General features: G+C 45.6%; 1 protein-coding gene across 2 annotated transcripts in view; it reads left to right on the top strand.

Moving 5' to 3' along the window:
- The first annotated feature begins 2,851 nt into the window (after positions 1–2,851).
- The window catches only part of Gsr (glutathione-disulfide reductase), a 41,170-nt gene continuing 25,686 nt past the window's right edge, over positions 2,852–18,335 (top strand). Inside the window, exons 1-5 of one of the 2 annotated variants that reach the window (XM_076914016.1) lie at positions 3,041–3,164; positions 6,197–6,347; positions 12,938–12,964; positions 13,494–13,582; positions 15,159–15,228. In XM_076914016.1, coding sequence (XP_076770131.1) covers positions 13,497–13,582; positions 15,159–15,228 — 156 coding nt within the window. In that variant the 5' untranslated portion in view covers positions 3,041–3,164; positions 6,197–6,347; positions 12,938–12,964; positions 13,494–13,496. Of the gene's footprint in view, positions 3,165–6,196; positions 6,348–12,937; positions 12,965–13,493; positions 13,583–15,158; positions 15,229–18,335 lie in introns of both variants that reach the window. The other variant, XM_034521017.2, reaches the window with a different exon arrangement.

Genomic DNA, 18,335 nt, shown 5'->3' on the forward strand with positions numbered 1-18,335 from the left:
GGCCATTACTCTATTTTTGAGCTAAGTTTTTTTTTTTTTTTTTTTTTTTTTTTTTTTTTTTTTTTTTTTTTTTTAAGATGCTCTGTTTTTCTTTTTTTAAGATTTATTTATTATGTGTACAATGTTCTGCCTGCATGCCAGAAGAGGGCACCATTACAGATGGTTGTGAGCTACCATGTGGTTGCTGGGAATTGAACTTAGGACCTCTGGAAGAACAGTTGGTGTTGTTAACCACTGAGCCATCTCTTCAGCCCCTAGAGGGATGTTCTAATTCCATCATCCTTTGGATAAAAAGCCTTCCATTCCATTCCATCATCCTTTGAAACAGGGTCTGGATATGGAGCGCCAGACTTGAGATCTTTCCACCTCTGCCTCCAAAGAGCTGGTATTACAAGAGTTTGCCACTGTGCCGGCCACTTTATTCTTCTTTTCTCTCTTAATTTATTTTGGAAACCAGGTCTGGTCTTAAACTCACTTTATAGCCGAGGATGATCTTGAACTTGGAATCCTCCTATCTCTAGCACATGTCCACTTTCTTTTATCTTAAATGTTGTAATGGACTAAAAAAAAAAAAAAAAAAAAAAAAAAAAAGGCAAAGGAGATGGCTTACTTAGTAAAGCATCTGCTACCCAAGCATGGCGACCTGAGTTCAGCTCCCCAGCGTCTGTCTTAATGCCTTGGAGCAGCTGTGGGATCTCGGTGCTGGGGACTGAGGGAGATGGACAGAGTCCTGGCAGCCATTGTTCAGCCAGACCAGCCAAGTCGATGAGATCCAGGTTCTGAGACAGAGCCTGTCTGGAAAATTAAGGTTGCAAGTGATTAAAGAAGAGACCTGACACCCAGACCTGACATGCATGCACGGAGCCACCCACACATACATGTGTGCACATTCTCATTACACGCACCTTAAAAAAAAAGCAAATGGTTGCAAAAATAATACCACATATTTAGATTCAGAATAGAGATGGCAGTCATTTCTGAAACTTCCACCTGTCCCTTTCAAAATGCATTGCATCAGAACTGGAGAAATGGTTGAGGGGTTAAGAACGCTAGTTGTGTTTTTTCAGGACCCGGGTTCAATTCCTATCATCCACATAGCAGCTGTCTGTAATTTCAATTCCAGGGGGTAAGGCTTCTGAGGGTACTGCATGCATGTGGTATATATAGACATGTATGCAGGCAAAACACCCAATCACATTAAAGGAAAATAAATACAAAATGCATTGAATTAGACATCAAACAGATGAAGGGAGTTAAGTACAGCGGTAATTTCCTCTGGATTCATCTTCTAGGGTCTAAGTCCCCTCTCTCTCTTCCTTCATCTATCTATCTATCTATCTATCTATCTACCTATCTATCTATCTACCTACCTACCTACCTACCTATCCATCTTCCATCCAGGGTCTCTCTATTATGTAGTTCTGCCTGTCCTGGACAGACCAGGCTAACTTGAGACTCACGGAGATCTGTTTGCCTCTTCCCCTCCACTCCCCACCCCCAAGAGCAGGAATTGAGGGCACGAGCCCCCACAGCCAATTGTAAATCAGTTTCTCAACAAAGCGGCCTCACAAAAGGCCTTCGGCCTTCAAGTGTTTCTTATAGTGCCGTGTGCTTTATGCTAACTTTGCGTTTAAGTTTTAGTTGTTCTGTAGCCTCTTCAGTTTTTATCCTGAGCCTTAATATTGGATGCCGAAATCCTGTAATAAGTACATGTAACACTGGTCTGCCAGACAACCGGAACCACAGAGGTTGTGAGACTGACTGACACACGAGTTGGGAGCTGGGACTCCAGAGGTTGTGAGACTGACTGACACACGGGAACTGGACCGGAGCTCTTCTCCTTCGGAAGGGCAGCCAGGGCTCTTAATTGCTGAGCCACCTCTCCAGCCCCTGATTTTTTTTTTTTTTTTTTTTAAAGCAGGATGGTTGTGTAAGGGAAATCGAATACTCGTTATTGCCTCAAAACGTGACGTTTCTCATTACTTAGCAGTATGTCATCTTTAGGATGAGGTGGTACCAGCAGAAAAGTTGCTTTTTCCTTTTTGCGATCAAGAAGGAATTTGTGTGCGTGCGTGCGTGCGCGTGTGTGTGTGTGTGTGTGTGTGTGCATTCTTTAATTTTCCGTTTGTGTTTATATGTATCTTTACTTAACTCTACCTGTGTACCTTTATCCCCATCAAACTTTAACCCGGTGATCTTAACAATCATTGATGGTTCCTAACAAAGTCGCTTTCACTGTGACCTTGCAGATGTTTCCAAGTTGTTATTCTGTCTACATTTTATTACGGGGTACTTTACCAGAAGGAAAATTTTTCCTTCTTCCCCGATGATCTCGATGATCTATCTTCCTTCTATCTCCAGCTCCCAAGTCATATTCATATTACTTTTTAGGCAGAAAACAAAACAAAAACAAAAAAAGCCTTTATAAACTGTATAGCATTCTAATTCGGGGACACTCCAGTTGGAGTGTGGGGGCTAGTGACCCTGTGCTCAATTCTTTGGCATGGGGCTCCCTCCCAGCCTTGTGCTTGTGTGATCTATACAGGTTCTCAAAGACCCTGGCCTGGGATCTTGGCCAGTTTAGTTGGCAGGTCCATCCCAGTCTGTTCCACAGCTCGGCGAGGCAAGGCCTTTGTCCTTAAGCTTCATCTACGGATCACAAAAGTCATTTCGGCCGTTCAGTTTATTATTCCAGCCGTTTCTTTGCGAGTGCAATTGCCCTGGAAGAGGAAAGTGGGTTAAGGCCTGCAGGGATCGGAGAGGCTGGAGGCCGGGAAACAAAACGTGCCAGTTCTCGGTCTCGGTCCACGCGCTGCGGGGCGGATGCCGGTGGGAGGCGGGGACAGGGGCCCTCGGGCGCCGCCCGCCGCGGGTGCTTAGTCACGCCGACGCTGCACCCGGCTCCCCCGCACGCACTTCCGCGCATGGCGCTGCTGCCCCGGGCGCTGGGCGTGGGCGCGGCCTCGAGCCTGCGGCGGGCAGCGCGTGCGCTCACCTGCGCCATGGCGAGTCCCGGCGAGCCGCAGCCCCCGGCCACCGCCGCCGCTTCCTACGACTACCTGGTGATCGGCGGCGGCTCGGGCGGGCTGGCCAGCGCGCGGCGGGCGGCGGAGCTCGGTGCCAAGGCCGCGGTGGTGGAGAGTCACAAGCTGGGTGGCACTTGCGTGAGTACCGGGGCCCTCCGGCCGCGCTGGCTGCGCGCTTTCTCCCGGCCTCTGCACGCGGCGCCCGGGGTGCTTCCCCACTCCCAGGCCCGGGTCCCAGGAGATGGAGGGAAAGTGGGTGACGCGACCGAGCCACCCACTCAGCACAGGTGCAATGCTAAAGCCAAAAAAAACTTGAGCCAAGTTTAGCTGCCCAGCGTGCAACTCCATGCGGGGGAGTAGCGCAACCGGCGCTGGAGCTGGGGAAACATGAAACTGCCCCTGGGAAACTGCTAGTGATGTGGGCGAGGGGGAGTAGTGGAGGGTTCTGGCATGGAGGAGACAGAGAGACAGAGTGTGTGTGTGTGTGTGTGTGTGTGTGTGTGTGTGTGTGTGTGTGTGTGTCGGGTCTGATCTTTTATTTCAAGGGCAAAGTGATAGGTAACAGCGGTTCTCAACTTTGGCTGCGCCATGGAACCCCCTGGAGAGTTGAAGTTCTGCTGTTCCCACGCACAACGGTACCTGGAGGTGGGGCGCTGGGAGTTAGCAAGCTCAGAAATACGCAGTTGATTCCAACTGCAGCCAAAGTTGAGAACCACAAGCTACCTCCAAAGAGAAACCTTCAGGGATTTCTCAGAGCTTTATGATACCGTTTGTTGTGGATTGTTGGGACCAGGTTTTCAAATTACACAGAAAGAAAAAGAGAAGGGTGGTAAATCGTACAATTGAAAGACTTAGTACTTTTAAGACTGTCTCATACCCACAGTAGTGTGGCCTTTTCCCATCACAAGATCTAGGCAGAGTTCTTGTTGGTGATTGAAAATGCTGAACCTCAAAATTCACCTGGGACTGGGGATAGGTTCTCTCAGTGCCTTTGAAGGCGTTTAAATTATGCTAAATTGGGAACTCCTTAGGGGCATGGGCGGGTTCCTATGTTTGTGTAATGCTTGATACCTTAACATACCTTGCTTAACAGCTATTGGTGAAATGAATGAAGCTAGAGACAGCTGTGAGCATGCTCAAGCCATGGTTGAAAATGAGCGGTGTGTATGTGTGAAGAGAAAGGAAAAGGTATTGTTAATGATTGGCTTGCACTTTGACACTAGTCTAGAAAGACTAGAAATCTCTGCAGAAGGCAGAGGGAACATTTGTCAGTTCTCAGCTCTGCACTTCTAGGCTTCAGTTTTCCTCCCTCCCTGTGTCACATCACCACAGATTTGTGACACCAACTGTCATTGTTGGTTTTCTGCTGGCATTAATCAAGAAGGGGCTAGCCGGGGTTTGATAATCTGAGTTGGAGGACAGCCAGGGATACACAGAGAAATCCTGTCGGGGGGGGGGGGGGGGGGGGAGGGTAGTTAAAAAAAAAAGGTGAAGACAAACTTATTCAAGAGCAAGCTAAGGACAGCACAGAGTGCCATTATTGTCTACCAGTGGTCCACCTGGCTGCGCTCTGCGCGTGCCCAGTTCTGCAACAGCAACCATTTCCCTCCAAGCATCAAGCATCGGTGTCTTTGAGATGGCCTTTGCTGTCTTACTGGCATAACTTTGGGGACCTCCTCAAAGTAGCTTTGGGCTTTGAATAACAAGGGTAGGGGGCTGCAGCCAGTATGAGGGGAAATGTAACCCAAAGGTAGAAGCGGGGTTAGATTTGCCCAAGAATTGTAGTATCGTGGTCTGTCCGGAGTTGGAATAGTGAACTTACTATAGGAAGTAATTTCCAAGCATGTGCAGGGGAACCCGAGGCTTTCTGAAGCTGATCCTTTGTTCGTGTTTTGGGTTCTTGGGTGAATCTGACAGAAGGAAGTGGGTATATAGAAATATGTTTCTACAGAGGCTTTCAAGGAACTTGCAATACAATGGGGAGACCAAATACAGTCAGTCAGCCAGAAAGTGGGGTTGGCCTGTCCGTCTGTCTTTTTGTTTTGTTTTTAAAGTGTTTATTTGTATGAGTGCTTGCATGAATGTTTGTACTGCATGCATGCCTGATGCCTGAAGAGGGCGTCATGGGATCCCCTAAAGCTGGAGTTACAGACACTTGTTAGCTGCCATGTGGGTGCCGGGAATCTAGCCCAGGTCCCCCGGGAATAGTGGCCGGTGCTCTAACCACCGGGCCGTCTCTGCAGCTCAGGACTGTCTTCATCCTTGCAGGTAATGACTGGCTGCCCAAAGTAAAGTAGTTCAGATTAGTGTTGATTCTCACTTCCCTTACTGAGGGCTGATGGCTTAGTTCAAGGCCAGCCTGAGTTATAATATGAGCTGCGTCCCTATACATAAAAGAACTCCTCAGTGTTATTTCTACGTGGTAGGATTGTATTTGGTTTTTATTCAGTTGTTTACTGAGTATTATTGGAAATCTGTGTATCAAGTGCTTTTTATAAAGATTTGTTTTGGAGCCTGGAGAGATGGCACTTGGCTGCTCTTGCAGGTGACTGGGGTTCAGTTCCCAGCAACCACATGGTGGCTCATGACTGTCTTTAATTCCAATTCCAAGGGATCCAATAGCTTCTTTTAACCTCCTCGGGCACTGGACACACTCACGGTTCACATGTATACTTGCAGGCAAAACACAAACAGTACACACACACGTATAAATCTTTTTAAATTTTTTGTGAGTTTTTGTTGTTGTTGTTGTTGTTTTTGTTTTTTTGTGTTTTTTTGAGACAGGGTTTCTCTGTGTAGTTCTGGCTGTCCTGGAACTCACTCTGTAGACCAGGCTGGCCTCCAACTCAGAAATCTGCCTGCCTCTGCCTCCCAAGTGCTGGGATGAAAGGTGTGCGCCACCGCTGCCCGGCTTGCTTACCATTTTTAAAAATTAAAAAAAGCTTGTGTAAGCCTGTGTCTCACATGTTTCAAGTTGATCTTGAACTCTGTGTAGCTGGGAATAACCTTGAACCATTTTCTCTTTTGTTTTATTTTGATACAGGGTCTTTCTTACTTTGGTCCAGGCTGGCTTCAAATTTGCCATCCTCCTGCTGTAGCCTCTCCAGTGCTGGAATAACTCATTTTCCTCCATTCAGTGTCAACTTTTTTTTTTTTTTTTTTTTAAATAGAGTCTGTTTCTTTAAGATCGCAGTGCTGAGAAAGGTGGTAAAAAGCCAGGTAGGAGATGAACTTGCCCTGCGCTGGACCAAGAACTGTAGCATCAGGAACTGCTGCTAAACTGACTGAGCCGCAGAGAAAGGCATTCGCAGACCCAGTGGCGTGAGTCCATTCAAGTTCCTCCCGAACATTCTGAACCAGGCAAAAAACAAACAACAACAACAACAAAACCCACCCGAAGTTGGTAGAGTATTGTATTAGATAAAAAAATAGCTGTGGAAGGGGTCAGAATAAGCTGTCTCTTTTCCCCTCGAATTAAAGATAACCCCTTATTGCCCAGGGCAATACAGTTATTCCTGAGGGCAGAAGAAACACATTGGATATGATCTTTGAATTAAGTTCAGAGACACTCAAAAGTACAAACGAGTGTGAAACTCCTCCAAAGGCTGAATCTGAACCTCTGGGAGCTTTAATTCTCCCTCCACACAGACCTTGGAGGAGATTTGGGGGGGGGGAAGTTTCCTGACTTCTTCTCCCTTGCCCTGTAGGATCCCCAGTACTTCCTGAGTGTACTGGTTCTGGGATTAGGAGGAGTTAGTTCCTGTGGCATTCCATACATCCTGCCAGGAAGCCTCGTGTGTGGTAAGGGTTGACCAAGTGACTGGCAAAGCTTTCTTGATTTCTAATTTACTGTGAACTGGGCTGTACATTGCTGCTGGAGAAACACACAGGGCAGGCCTGGGGAAGGCGTATCTGGTGAGCAAGCAGTGACTTAGCAACGTGCAAATCCTACCGAGCCTGTTGTCGACACCGGGTACTTAAATTTCCCAATGTAGCTTTCTAAACAGTTCACTTCCTCTAGTTCCCATGGGTTCCCCTTAGAAAAACAGAACATTGGCCCTCATTTGCTTCGTGAATGTACGACTTTATAAAATGAGACCAGCCTGTTCTCTTAAGTGTTCACTAAATAAGTGGTTGTAAAGAGAGAGGCTTGTTGGAGTTGCTCATAAATATTATTTGACTTTGGCCTTTTGGTTTGTTGGTTGGCTTTTTTTTTTTTTTTTTTTTAAACAGTGGACCTACTATATTTTTATTTTTAAAAAGAATATTATTAGCTGGGTAATGGTGGTGCATACCTTTAATCTCAGCACTCGGGAGGCAGAGGCAGGAGGATCACTGTGAGTTGAAGGCCATCCTGGTCTACAGAGCTAGTTCTGGGACAGCCAGGGCTACACAGAGAAACCCCATCTTGAAAAATGAAAACATAATGATAATGCTTTTGAAGGTCAAACAAGCAAGAAATAATTGTTCAGAAATAAAGCGGCAGCTTCCTGGAGCTGGGAGGGGGCTCGAAAATGAGTTACATTTTAAATGTTTGTATCATTTTTAAATGTATGTGTGAATGAGTGCAGGTGACTACAGGGATCACAGGTATCAGGTATCCCAGGAACCAGTTACTGGTGGTCATGAGCCATCTCTTCAGCATATTTTTACATTAATTTTTTTCTTTTCTTTTTGAGACAGAATCACAGGTAGCCCAGGCTGGCCTCAAACTCACTATGTAGTTGATGCTCTTCCTGCCTCCACCTCCCTCCCATTTGCTAGTGTTACAGGTGGGCCGGGTACCAAAGTGTCTGGTGGGTTCAAGGCCTGGGCTGTCAGACCTAACAATGTACACGCCAGCGAGAAAAGGGAGAAAGGACTGAGCATGGCCGGATGTACAGCGCTTCTTAGTGTTGGTGTCTCTCTCCAGATTTGATGGTTGTTGGCTGTACTTTATTCTTTCCAAGTCAATGAGGCGTCTGATGTCATACTGAGAGGGGTGGGGCTTCATTTCCCAAACTAGCAACTCTATCTGGAAGTCTCTTCTCTGTAGTACAGGACAGCGGCTATTTCAAGATGGTGGTTCTCCTTAATGTCTCTCCATGTGCTAACGAGTACACAGGGACATTGCAATGCAGAGTCTCTGGCCCAAGAAGGTTGCAGATGGAGTCAGTGTGCCCATCTAGGCTCGTGGTCTGTGGTGTGGGTCCCTTAGATAAGCTTAGAGCTTGGGAGACTCCACAAGGTCTGGGATTAGATCTATATAGGGCGTTTCCTTCCACAGCAACTGGAACAACAGGATGCTTAGTGGGTCCTGGAAATGAATGGGTAGGTCTAAGGGTTTGCTTGTTTGTTTAACATAGAAACTTGAAAGTAATCTAGGTAGACACTGGCGTTAGTGTACATCTGATTTAACAGAAACATATTCCAGACTTTTCCTGTAAGATTTAAGATCTCATGTAGCTCAGGCTGGCCTGGAAATCCTGTTCCTCCTGCCTATGTTTCACAGATACTGGAGTTACAGCACTCTGCCCACACACTTCTTTTAAACTACCTAAAATAGGATCCAAGTTGCTTCAGACTCACTCCATGCGCAGCCATAATGAGTGCCAGTGCTTTCTAGTGCTTAAGTCAATTTCAGGGATTACTAGGGAGCCAGAAGCGGAGGAGGACTGGAGATTGTTTCTTTATCATCCTGAAATCATCTCCACCCTTCCAGGTGAGCTCCCTTGAGAGTGTGATCTAGATGGAATCATTAGTGACTCACACTGCAAACCGCAGAGAGGGAGGTGTGACTTGAAGGCACTGAGATCCACTTTGCCCTCCCAGTGAACCCATGAAAGCAGGTCTGGGGTGAAACACCCCACCAAGGCGCTGGGCTTGGTCTTCCCCTTCCCAGAGGATGTTAGCTCTTTCCCCTGCTCTTGGCATCTGAAAAGCCTCAGTCACCCTCCTTCCTTAGGAGTGGCTCATTCTCCTGTCCTGTGACTGTGAAGTACCCGAGTTGAGGAGCAGACAGAGCCTCAGCTTGGTCAGATGGAGGAGGCTCATGGTAGACAGCTGGAGGAGGCTCGTGGTAGACAGCCGTACATAGCTCCAACTCTTCCTACTGAGTTGGCCCTGAAGACTGTGCCCAAAGTGCCATGTAAGATTCTGGGTCTTACTGGGCTTGAATTCTGCACACTTCTCTCATCTCCATGGGTTCCTGCTTTATGTATGTATGTATGTATGTATGTATTTATTTATTTATTTTTCAAGACAGAGTTTCTCTGTAGCCCTGGCTGTCCTGGAACTCACTGTGTAGACCAGTCTGGCCTTGACCTCAGATTCCCCTGCCTCTGTCTCCCAAGTGTTGGGGGTTAAAGGCATGTACCACACTGCCCATCTGGAATCATTTTAAAATATAATCTCATTTTTCAAATCCAAGTCCAGTCAGCAAGAGGAGGGTGTGGGGATGGGAGAGAACAGTGTCGGGGGTGGAACAGGGATGAATGAAAGGAAAGCATGATGACACATGTGTGTGTGTGGGGGGGATTCCACACTGAGCTCCATGTGTTTACATGCCAAATTAAAAAAGAAAAAGTGTGAGATCAAAACTAGACAGTAGTGACCCATCTCTTTCTAGAGGGAAATAAGCAAACAAAACCCTGGTAACTTGAGAGTATATGGAAGTTTCATTCATTCCTTTACTCTCTGGGTACAGGATACTAGTGAGTGGTACGATTATAATGAAACTTCACTAGGTAAACTGTAGCAGGTAGAATCTGGAAGATGAGAGGAACAGGAAATTACTTTCCAAAAAGACAGCCTCTTTCGAACACTGGAGAGGATAACAAGACCTGGGCAGGCTTTGAGTCCAGCATGTCACAGCAAAGGCCTTAACCAGACAGGTGTGGTCCAGGCTCCACACACAAAGATGTGTAGAAAGAGTCCTAAGAACTAGCCCAGTATTCTTGTGATGTGTGGGAAACCAAATAGATGCATTATGGTTGTGACCAGCAGAGCTGTAAGCCCCAAAGCCCTGATACACCCATGAACACACACACACACCCACACACACACACACACACCCTGGCTTGGACAGATAGTGTTAGTAGTTCTTGTGGGGGTGACCGAGGACCAGACTTCAGGTACCCAGGTTTTAAGCTGGGTAACCTGTGCAGAGACAAGAAGGTCACTGGGTCATGTTAATTTCTAACCTAAGAAAATGTGAACCTTGTAATCAGTGAGAAAACTGCCTCCTAGGAATGGAGAACACCAGACACCTTCTTCGGGTCTCTGTGTACACATCATAGGTACACGTGCACTCAACCGCATGCAGACAAACACGAAAGCAAATAAACCAGCCACATTGAATACAACAACTGTATTCTAATAGGGCACGGTGGTATCCACCTATAATTTTGTCATTTGGAAAGCTGAGGCAGGAGGATAGGCAGTTCAGAGCCAGTATAGGATACACTTAGTTCTGCCTCACACAATAGCAAAATAGGAAACTAAATAAAATACTCACACGAGAGAAAAATGAGCCATTCTAGAAAGCACAAAGAGTGAAATAAGGCCACTTTCTCCGTTTCCAGAAAATGGCATTGCGTGCGTGGAGTCCGTGCACAGACATGGGGCTACTGAGGCACGGGATGTGTTTTGCGGAATGTGGGGCTCCAGCCTCACCTGGAAATGGCCTAGGGGACCACCATTGCATGCTTAGTTCAATGTTGAACAGACTCCTCAGTGGGGTGGATGAGTGCCTGTGTGCACACATCCTGTCATCTCACATGGGGCTGCGGGGTAGCTGTTGTTACATAGCTTTCTGTTTGTCTCACAGGGTTACTTATTACCCAGTATCCCCATCATCCACTGCTCTGCTCTCTGCAGAGGCAGTACACCTGTGGTCAACGAGGAGGGAATTGTGAAAGACCAGTTCACATAACTTTTATCACAATGTTAGCATTTTATTGTCCTATTTTATTATCAGTTATTGCTGTCGATGCCTGATTCTTTTTTTATGAACTGAACTCTTATCACAGGTGAGAATATACAGGGAAAAGCATTGTAGAGGGTGTGCCCTGTCCGAAGTTTGAGTATTCTGGGTGACTTAGAACATATCCTCCCTCAGAAAGGATGAGGTACCAGATGTTAGAATTCACTCCGTAGCCGGGCGGTGGTGGTGGTGCACGCCTTTAATCCCAGCACTTGGGAGGCAGAGGCAGCCGGATTTCTGAGTTTGAGGCCAGCCTGGTCTACAGAGTGAGTTCCAAGACAGCCAGGACTACACAGAGAAACCCTGTCTCGAAAAACCAAAAAAAAAAAAAAAAAAAAAAAAAAAAAAAAGAATTCACTCCGTATCAGCACGTAGGAATTTGCTTTGTTGTAGCCCTAATTCCTGTTGCTTTTTGAGACAAGGTCTCATGTATTGCCCAGGCTATCTTTGAACTCTGTATGTAACCCTGCAGTCCTTGAACTCGCAATCCTCCTGCCTTAGCTCCCCAAAGCTGAGATTACAACCTTGTAGCACTGCGCTCAACCCTCCGATTCAGCTGGGCAGTGGTGGCACATACCTTTAATCCCAGCACTTGGGAGGCAGAGGCAGGCAGATTTCTGAGTTTCGAGGCCACCACTCTCCGATTCAGTGTTTGGGATCGTTCAGGTTTCCTCCCGTTTCCTTAGCAACGGAAACGTTGCTCAACATCCCAGCTTTCATACCATATACCTTGTAATTTTGTGCTTTTTGGTGACTGTTCACCAGTTTATAAATGTGTGGCACCAGAAGTTCACAGTTGGTATTGTGAACACACTGATTTTAAAAAAAAAATTACTGCATTTGTTTATTTCTGTGTGTGCATGGATGCAGGTGCCGTGGTACGTGTGTGAAGGTTGGAGGACAACTCGTGCTGGTTGGTTCTATCATGTCGGTAGCTCCTGAGTATCGAACTCCAAACTCTAGTAGTCAGACTTGGCTGCAAGTGTCTTTACCCATTAAGCCATCTCACTGGTCCTACCGTGATTGGTTTTAGGGATGCACTGTTGATATCTTCTTTTAAGTCTTAGATCTTCTTACAGCAACCAAGATAACATCACTGCTTCCTCCTCGGTAGTTAAGACAGCTAAAGAGTGTCTGGAATGTGTGTCAGGTTCAAGTCTAGACAGACAGGGCATCTATAATTTGCCCTTAAAAGTGGAGCTCAGTTTGGTTTTCCCTCTGCAAGCAGCCTGCTCTCCTGCTGGTACACACAGAACAGTTACTCACTCAATGAGGGTCAGACTTTGTTTTATTTTCATTTTTTTGAATGGAAGTCTCATGTAGCCCAGGCTAGACACAAACTTCTTTGTGTCTAAGGATCCTTGAATTCCAGGTTCTCTTGCTTGCACCTCACAAGAGCTGGGGTTCCAGGGTTGTGCTGCCAAGCCTGGTGAGGGTCAGACACTTATTCTCAAGGCTTTACACACATATTCTTTCTTTCTATTTTTTTTTTATGCAGTCTTAAAACTGTGTTTTCATTTGTGCTAGGAAATGACCAAGCTGTGTTCTGCGTCTGTAAATAAGGTGGTTCTCACTGCTTTGGTCTGGGTGACAGAGCTAGGGTCCCACTAGCACTTTCGTCAAGGGGCTGTCATGTACTTGTGTACTTAGTGAGTTCACAGAGATTCCCTAAGCCAGCTGCTTAAATGGCCCCATAGCCCTCTCTCGTCTCACTGCTTGCCCCCTCTTTTAAGAAAAAAATGTATAAAAACGTTCTCTGTGTCACACGAGGAACAGCGTGATTTTCTAACTGTGGTAGGAAAAGGAGGTAGCTGTGATCCAGCTCACTGTGACTGTCACTAGTGGCTGGTCTCAGGCATGCCTGGTAACTGGCGCTCCTTCATGCAGGTGTCTGGATGACTTGCATGGATTATTCTTAACCTTTGTCTTTTTAATTTTTTTTCCCTAGGTGAATGTTGGCTGTGTACCTAAAAAGGTAATCTTTAATTTCTCCTTCCCTCTGTACTCTGTGTTTGTAGTTACTAAATCATGATCAGAGTAACACACCAGTTCCAAGTTGTCCCTGCCTGCTTTCTGTGGCTGAGACTTGAAGGGGAAACAGTTTATTTTAGATGACAGCTCACAGTTCCTGGAACTGAGTGAAAATGGACAAAAACCTACAAAAATACAAAATTTAAAAAAACAGAAACATAAGCAATAGTAAACAAAAAGTATAAGCAATAATAAAAAAAAACTTTAAAGGGACCACTATGAGGCTGGTTAATATTCCACTTTTTATCATATTTATAGGCTGGGTAATATAATGATGGGTGTCCATTTCCCTGATATTTCAGAATCCACTATAAATTCCATCTAGTCAGATCCTGAATCTTCTCTCTTAATGTATTTAGGGGTTTTTTTTTTTGTTTTGTTTTGTTTTTTTTTAAAACTCTGTTATATTTCACTTGGGATTTCTGTCTTTCTTTGGCACTCAAACATGATTACTTTTGATTCTCTTTTTGTAGGTGATGTGGAACACAGCTGTGCACTCGGAATTCATGCACGATCACGTGGACTACGGCTTTCAGAGCTGTGAGGGTAAATTCAATTGGCAGTAAGTATCAGAGCTTTGAGGAGGGTCCATTTGCAGTGTGGGTAATTTTGACACCTCGCTGTGCTTTGAGAGGTGTGTGTGTGTGTCAGGGGGTTACTTTGTCTGAATGCACACAGGGCTAAGGCTGTAGCTTGGTCTTAAGAGTTCTTTCGTAGATTGTGTAAGGCCTGGGTTCAGTCCTTACTACTACCATATGTGTGGTTTTATAATTGTGTCTGTATTAATGCACAATGTAAAATTGACCATTTTAAGCCTTGCAAATACAGAGTTTGGCTTTAAGCACATACACATCGTTGTGCAGACAGCACCACTTTTCCGTTTCTAGAACTTTCCCACAATCCCGAACAGTATTAAACAATAACTCTTCATTCTCTAATTCTCTGCCAGCCTACGAAACATGTTCTGCTGTCTGTGAAGCTGACCTGACCTGTGCTACATCCTTAGTAGAATCATATAATCTTTTATGCCTGATTTATATTGATTACTGTCACCTTTTGGTTTGGTTGCTTTGGTGAGACCGGGTCTATCTGTGTAGTCCTGGCTGTCCTAGAACTCACTCCATAGACCAGGCTGGCCTTGGACTCAGAGATCCACCTGCCTCTGCCTCCCAAGTGCTGGGATCAAAGGTGTGGGCCACCATCGCCCGGCAAGTGTCACGTTTTAAAGGTTTGGCTGGCTGTAACTGGCATCCATAGCTCACACTCTTCACTCCTGAACAGTAATCCTTTGTACAATGTACCAGTCACCTGTGCAGTCACCTCGGGTTGTTTCTACTTTGTGGCCATCATGAATCATGTCGCCATGAATACCGGTGTGCAGGTCATGAGTTGGAGACCATGTTCTCAGTTCTTCCAGGTCTGTTCTGGGTAACATGACAGTCCTGTGTGTAATTCTCTAAGTGGCACTAACTAATGGAGCTGTCAATTTCCCAGAGAGTTTGAACAGATCTGTTCATTTAAAGTTCATCATGTCCTGTGATATAACGACTCTCCTGTTTTGTTTTGTCATGTTTACATTTATTTATTTGACACATGCATGCACACCGAAGCACATATATGGAAGTCAGAGAACAACTTGTGGGATTGGTTCTGTCCTTCCATCTTGTGGGTCCTGGGCTGTGAACTGAGGTTGTCAGGGTGCCAGTGTGGACTTTTTGTTTTTGTTTTTTTTCCAGCCAGAGTTTCTCTGTGTAGCCCTGGCTATCCTGGAACTATCTCTGTAGACCAGGATGGCCTTGAACTACCTGCCTCTGCCTCTTGAGTGCTGGGGTTAAAGGCATGCACCACCACACCCAGTGGCAGCATGTATCTTTTTTTACTGAGCCATCTCCCTGGTCCATCTCCTCATTTTCTGCACAGAAAGAGGCATAGGTATTATAGATGCCATCTGAGCATGCTCCAGAATGGAATAGGACCTCAACACCTGGGAAGCAGGTGACATGGGACAGTGGCAGACACTGTCTTCAGACAGTTGCAAACTTTATTCTTAGTTGACAGTCTTGCTGAAGCCACATGCCCTGGCTACTGGGTGAAGAAAGAAAATACTGTTTGTGAGAACTGATTTGGTGTCTTTACAGTGTCATCAAGGAGAAGCGGGACGCTTATGTGAGCCGCCTGAATACCATCTATCAAAACAATTTAACCAAGGTGTGTGCTGGCCTCTGAACCTGGTGAGAGAGTCATTTGACATGGGAGGAACAGCCAGAGCTGACCAGACTAAAGTGTAGCCTTGGATATGTCTTACTATTTCTATAAATAATTTGGACGCTGATCTTACTGATCTAGTAGGCCTTTGACCCAGTAGGCCAGTCTCTTTCCTACAAATAGAGAGTGTATGCCAGCTCCACAGATCAGGTCTCAAATCACATGTACATCTTGGATAGGTCTGTCCCTCCAGTTAAATCAGAAACCAAAATCAGGAGAGACAGACTGACAGAGCATTGTGCTGGCAAAGCCAGGAGCACAAGCTGAAAAATCCAGTGTTGGTCAGAACAGCTTCTTAGAGTTCACATAATGACTCAGAAATTTAATTTTGTAAGTAAATCTTATCAAGAAAATTAGGGGCTGGAGAGATGGCTCAGAGGTTAAGAGCACTGGCTGTTCTTCCAGAGGTCCTGAGTTCAATTCCCAGCAACCACATGGTGGCTCACAACCATCTGTAATGGGATCTGATGCCCTCTTCTGGTGTGTCTGAAGACAGCTACAGTGTAATCATATACATAAAATAAATAATTCTTTAAAAAAAATAAAATTAGATAAAGGTATATTTGCCAACAGCAAATATTTGTTCTCCCTCCTTCTCCTGAAACCTTTTGTAAAATTAAAGATTTACTCTTATATTCTTATGTACATGTGTGTGCGTGCACACATGAGTGTGTGTATCGTGTGTGTATTGTGTGTGTGTGTGTGTGTGTGTGTGTGTGTGTGTGTTTGTGTTTTTTGCGCGCGCCCGTGCACGCAGATGCCCATAAAGGTCAAGAAGATGTCAGATTTACATCTGGAGCTGCAGTTACAGGCAATTGTGAGCTATCTGATGTAAGTGCTAAAGGGCAAATTTTCGTCCTCTGGAATATCAGTAAGCTCTCTTAACCACTAAGCCATCTCTCCTGCACTCTTCCCTTTTATATAGTCTTAGAATAAAACCTTGGCTGGCCTTGAACTCAGAACAGTCTGCCTACTTCTGATTCTTGAGTGCTGAGATTAAAGGCATGTGCCACCATGTCCAGCTCCTATTGGGATTTTTTTTTTTTAGTGGGGCTAACTAAATTTTAAGAAAAAGATGGACATTAAGAGATGGCTCACAGTTAAGAGGACACAGGTTCAATGTGCGTGAACCTGCACAGTGACTGACAGTGGAAGTTCTTATCTTGGGAGCCTCTGCTCTCTTCTGACCTCTGCAGGCACTGTGCATGTGTGATACACATGTGTGCATGCACGCAGTAACACACTCATGCACATAAAAGGAAAATAAGTAATTCTCAAAAAAGAAAACAACAACAACAAAAAAAGACAGGAAAGTTGTTGGAGGTTAGGAGGTTGTCAAGAAATCAGCATTTTACAAAACTCAGTCTTGGTGTGTGTGGAGGTTGCCCTGACCTTGTGGTGATAGTGTTATGGCTGTAGGGCTCCATAGCAAAAGAAACTGCTGTGTCCCAGGCGGTGCAGACCTATGCTCTGGGCACTCGGCCCTTTTTCTCCCAGGGCGAACTCACTGTCCCCTAAGAAAGGTTGTTAGAACAGGGTGCGTGTGGGAGAACAGGGTGCGTGTGGGTTTGGCATTAACTAAAATTCAGTTCATTCAGCCGGGTGCCTGCAGGAACAGGCCCAGAGGTGGGATTGGGAAGGAGGAGAGAATTCAGCCCCAGGCATGCTGCAAAATGTTGACTCATTCCTTTGTATGAGTATACTTAGGTGGCTCCTTTAACTTTTAATAATCTACCTTTGTGTGCCAGGACATAGGTCACAGCTGGCTGAAGCGTGCTGGCTGCCCTCCGATTGACCCCTGGTACAGGGCTCCCCGAGAGCAGAGCAGCTCAAGAAACACTGTTCATTTCCACAGTAGAGCATGGCTGTGGAGTTTTTTGTTTGGCTTTTTTGTTTTGTTTTGTCACTTTCTTCCCACAAAAGAATTACTTATTTTTATGTGTATGAATACATTCACATTGTCTTCAGACACACCAGAAGAAGGTGTCCTTATCCCCATTACAAATGGTTGTGAGCCACCACGTGGTTGCTGGGAATTGAACTCAGGACCTCTGGGAGAGCAGTCAGTGCTCTTAACCACTGAGCCATCTCTCCAGCCTCTTCCCACAAAAGAAACAAAAGGTTGCATCTCCTCTCTTGGCCAGAGTATTTCTCTGGTGTCTCTTCCTTTCACCTTCCTTTCTCCCATGTCCTCCTCGTTCATCTCCCTCTCTGGCATATCACTTCAGTCTTCTCACTGTGAGTAAGGCTTTCATCTTCAACCCTGGGAGTCAAAAGTACTGTCTTTTTCCTTGGACTGACTAGCATGGTTTTTGTTTACTTGCTTTTAACCCAGGATAGCACCGTTTACTTCTTGTCATTCACTTCCGACTAACCAGCAGTGAGTTCTCCTGAGTATCCATTACCAGTCACGAGGTCCAAGAATGGACAGTGGGATCCATCTTATTATTTACAGACACAGAGTCAAAATCTTCAGTGGAGCACTGTGCAGGGGTACTCACCTATATTCCCAGCTGTGAAAGACTGAGGCAGGAGGATTGCCTCTTTAAGTAAAGCTTGGCCTGCATAAGCCAGGGGTAGTGCTGAATTTCGTAATCCTAACACTTAGAGAGTAGAGCCAGAAGGATCAGGATTTTGAGGAGGGTTGGAGGGTAGCCTTGGCTATTTTTTGGTGAAGAGATTAGGAGTTGTTATATTGAGCAGAATAGATACCTTTTGTTTGTTTGTTTGTTTGTTTGTTTTTTGTTTTGTTTTCTTTTTTCGAGACAGGGTTTCTCTGTGTAGCCCTGGCTGTCCTGGAACTCACTCTGTAGACAAGGCTGGCCTCAAACTCAGAAATCCGCCTGCCTCTGCCTCCCAAGTGCTGGGATTAAAGGCGTGCGCCACTACCGCCTGGCGAATAGATACCTTTTGAAACAGGGTTTCCTCTAGCTCAAACTGCCAGTGAACTTGCTGTATAGCCAAGGGTAACCCTAAGTACCTGATCCTGCTGCCTCTGCTAGAGGCACTGTCTCCCAAGTGCTAGATTTTAGGAAGGTACCACTATTCCC

Source organism: Arvicanthis niloticus, chromosome 16 (genome assembly GCF_011762505.2).
Source record: "Arvicanthis niloticus isolate mArvNil1 chromosome 16, mArvNil1.pat.X, whole genome shotgun sequence".
Lineage (NCBI taxonomy): Eukaryota > Metazoa > Chordata > Mammalia > Rodentia > Muridae > Arvicanthis > Arvicanthis niloticus.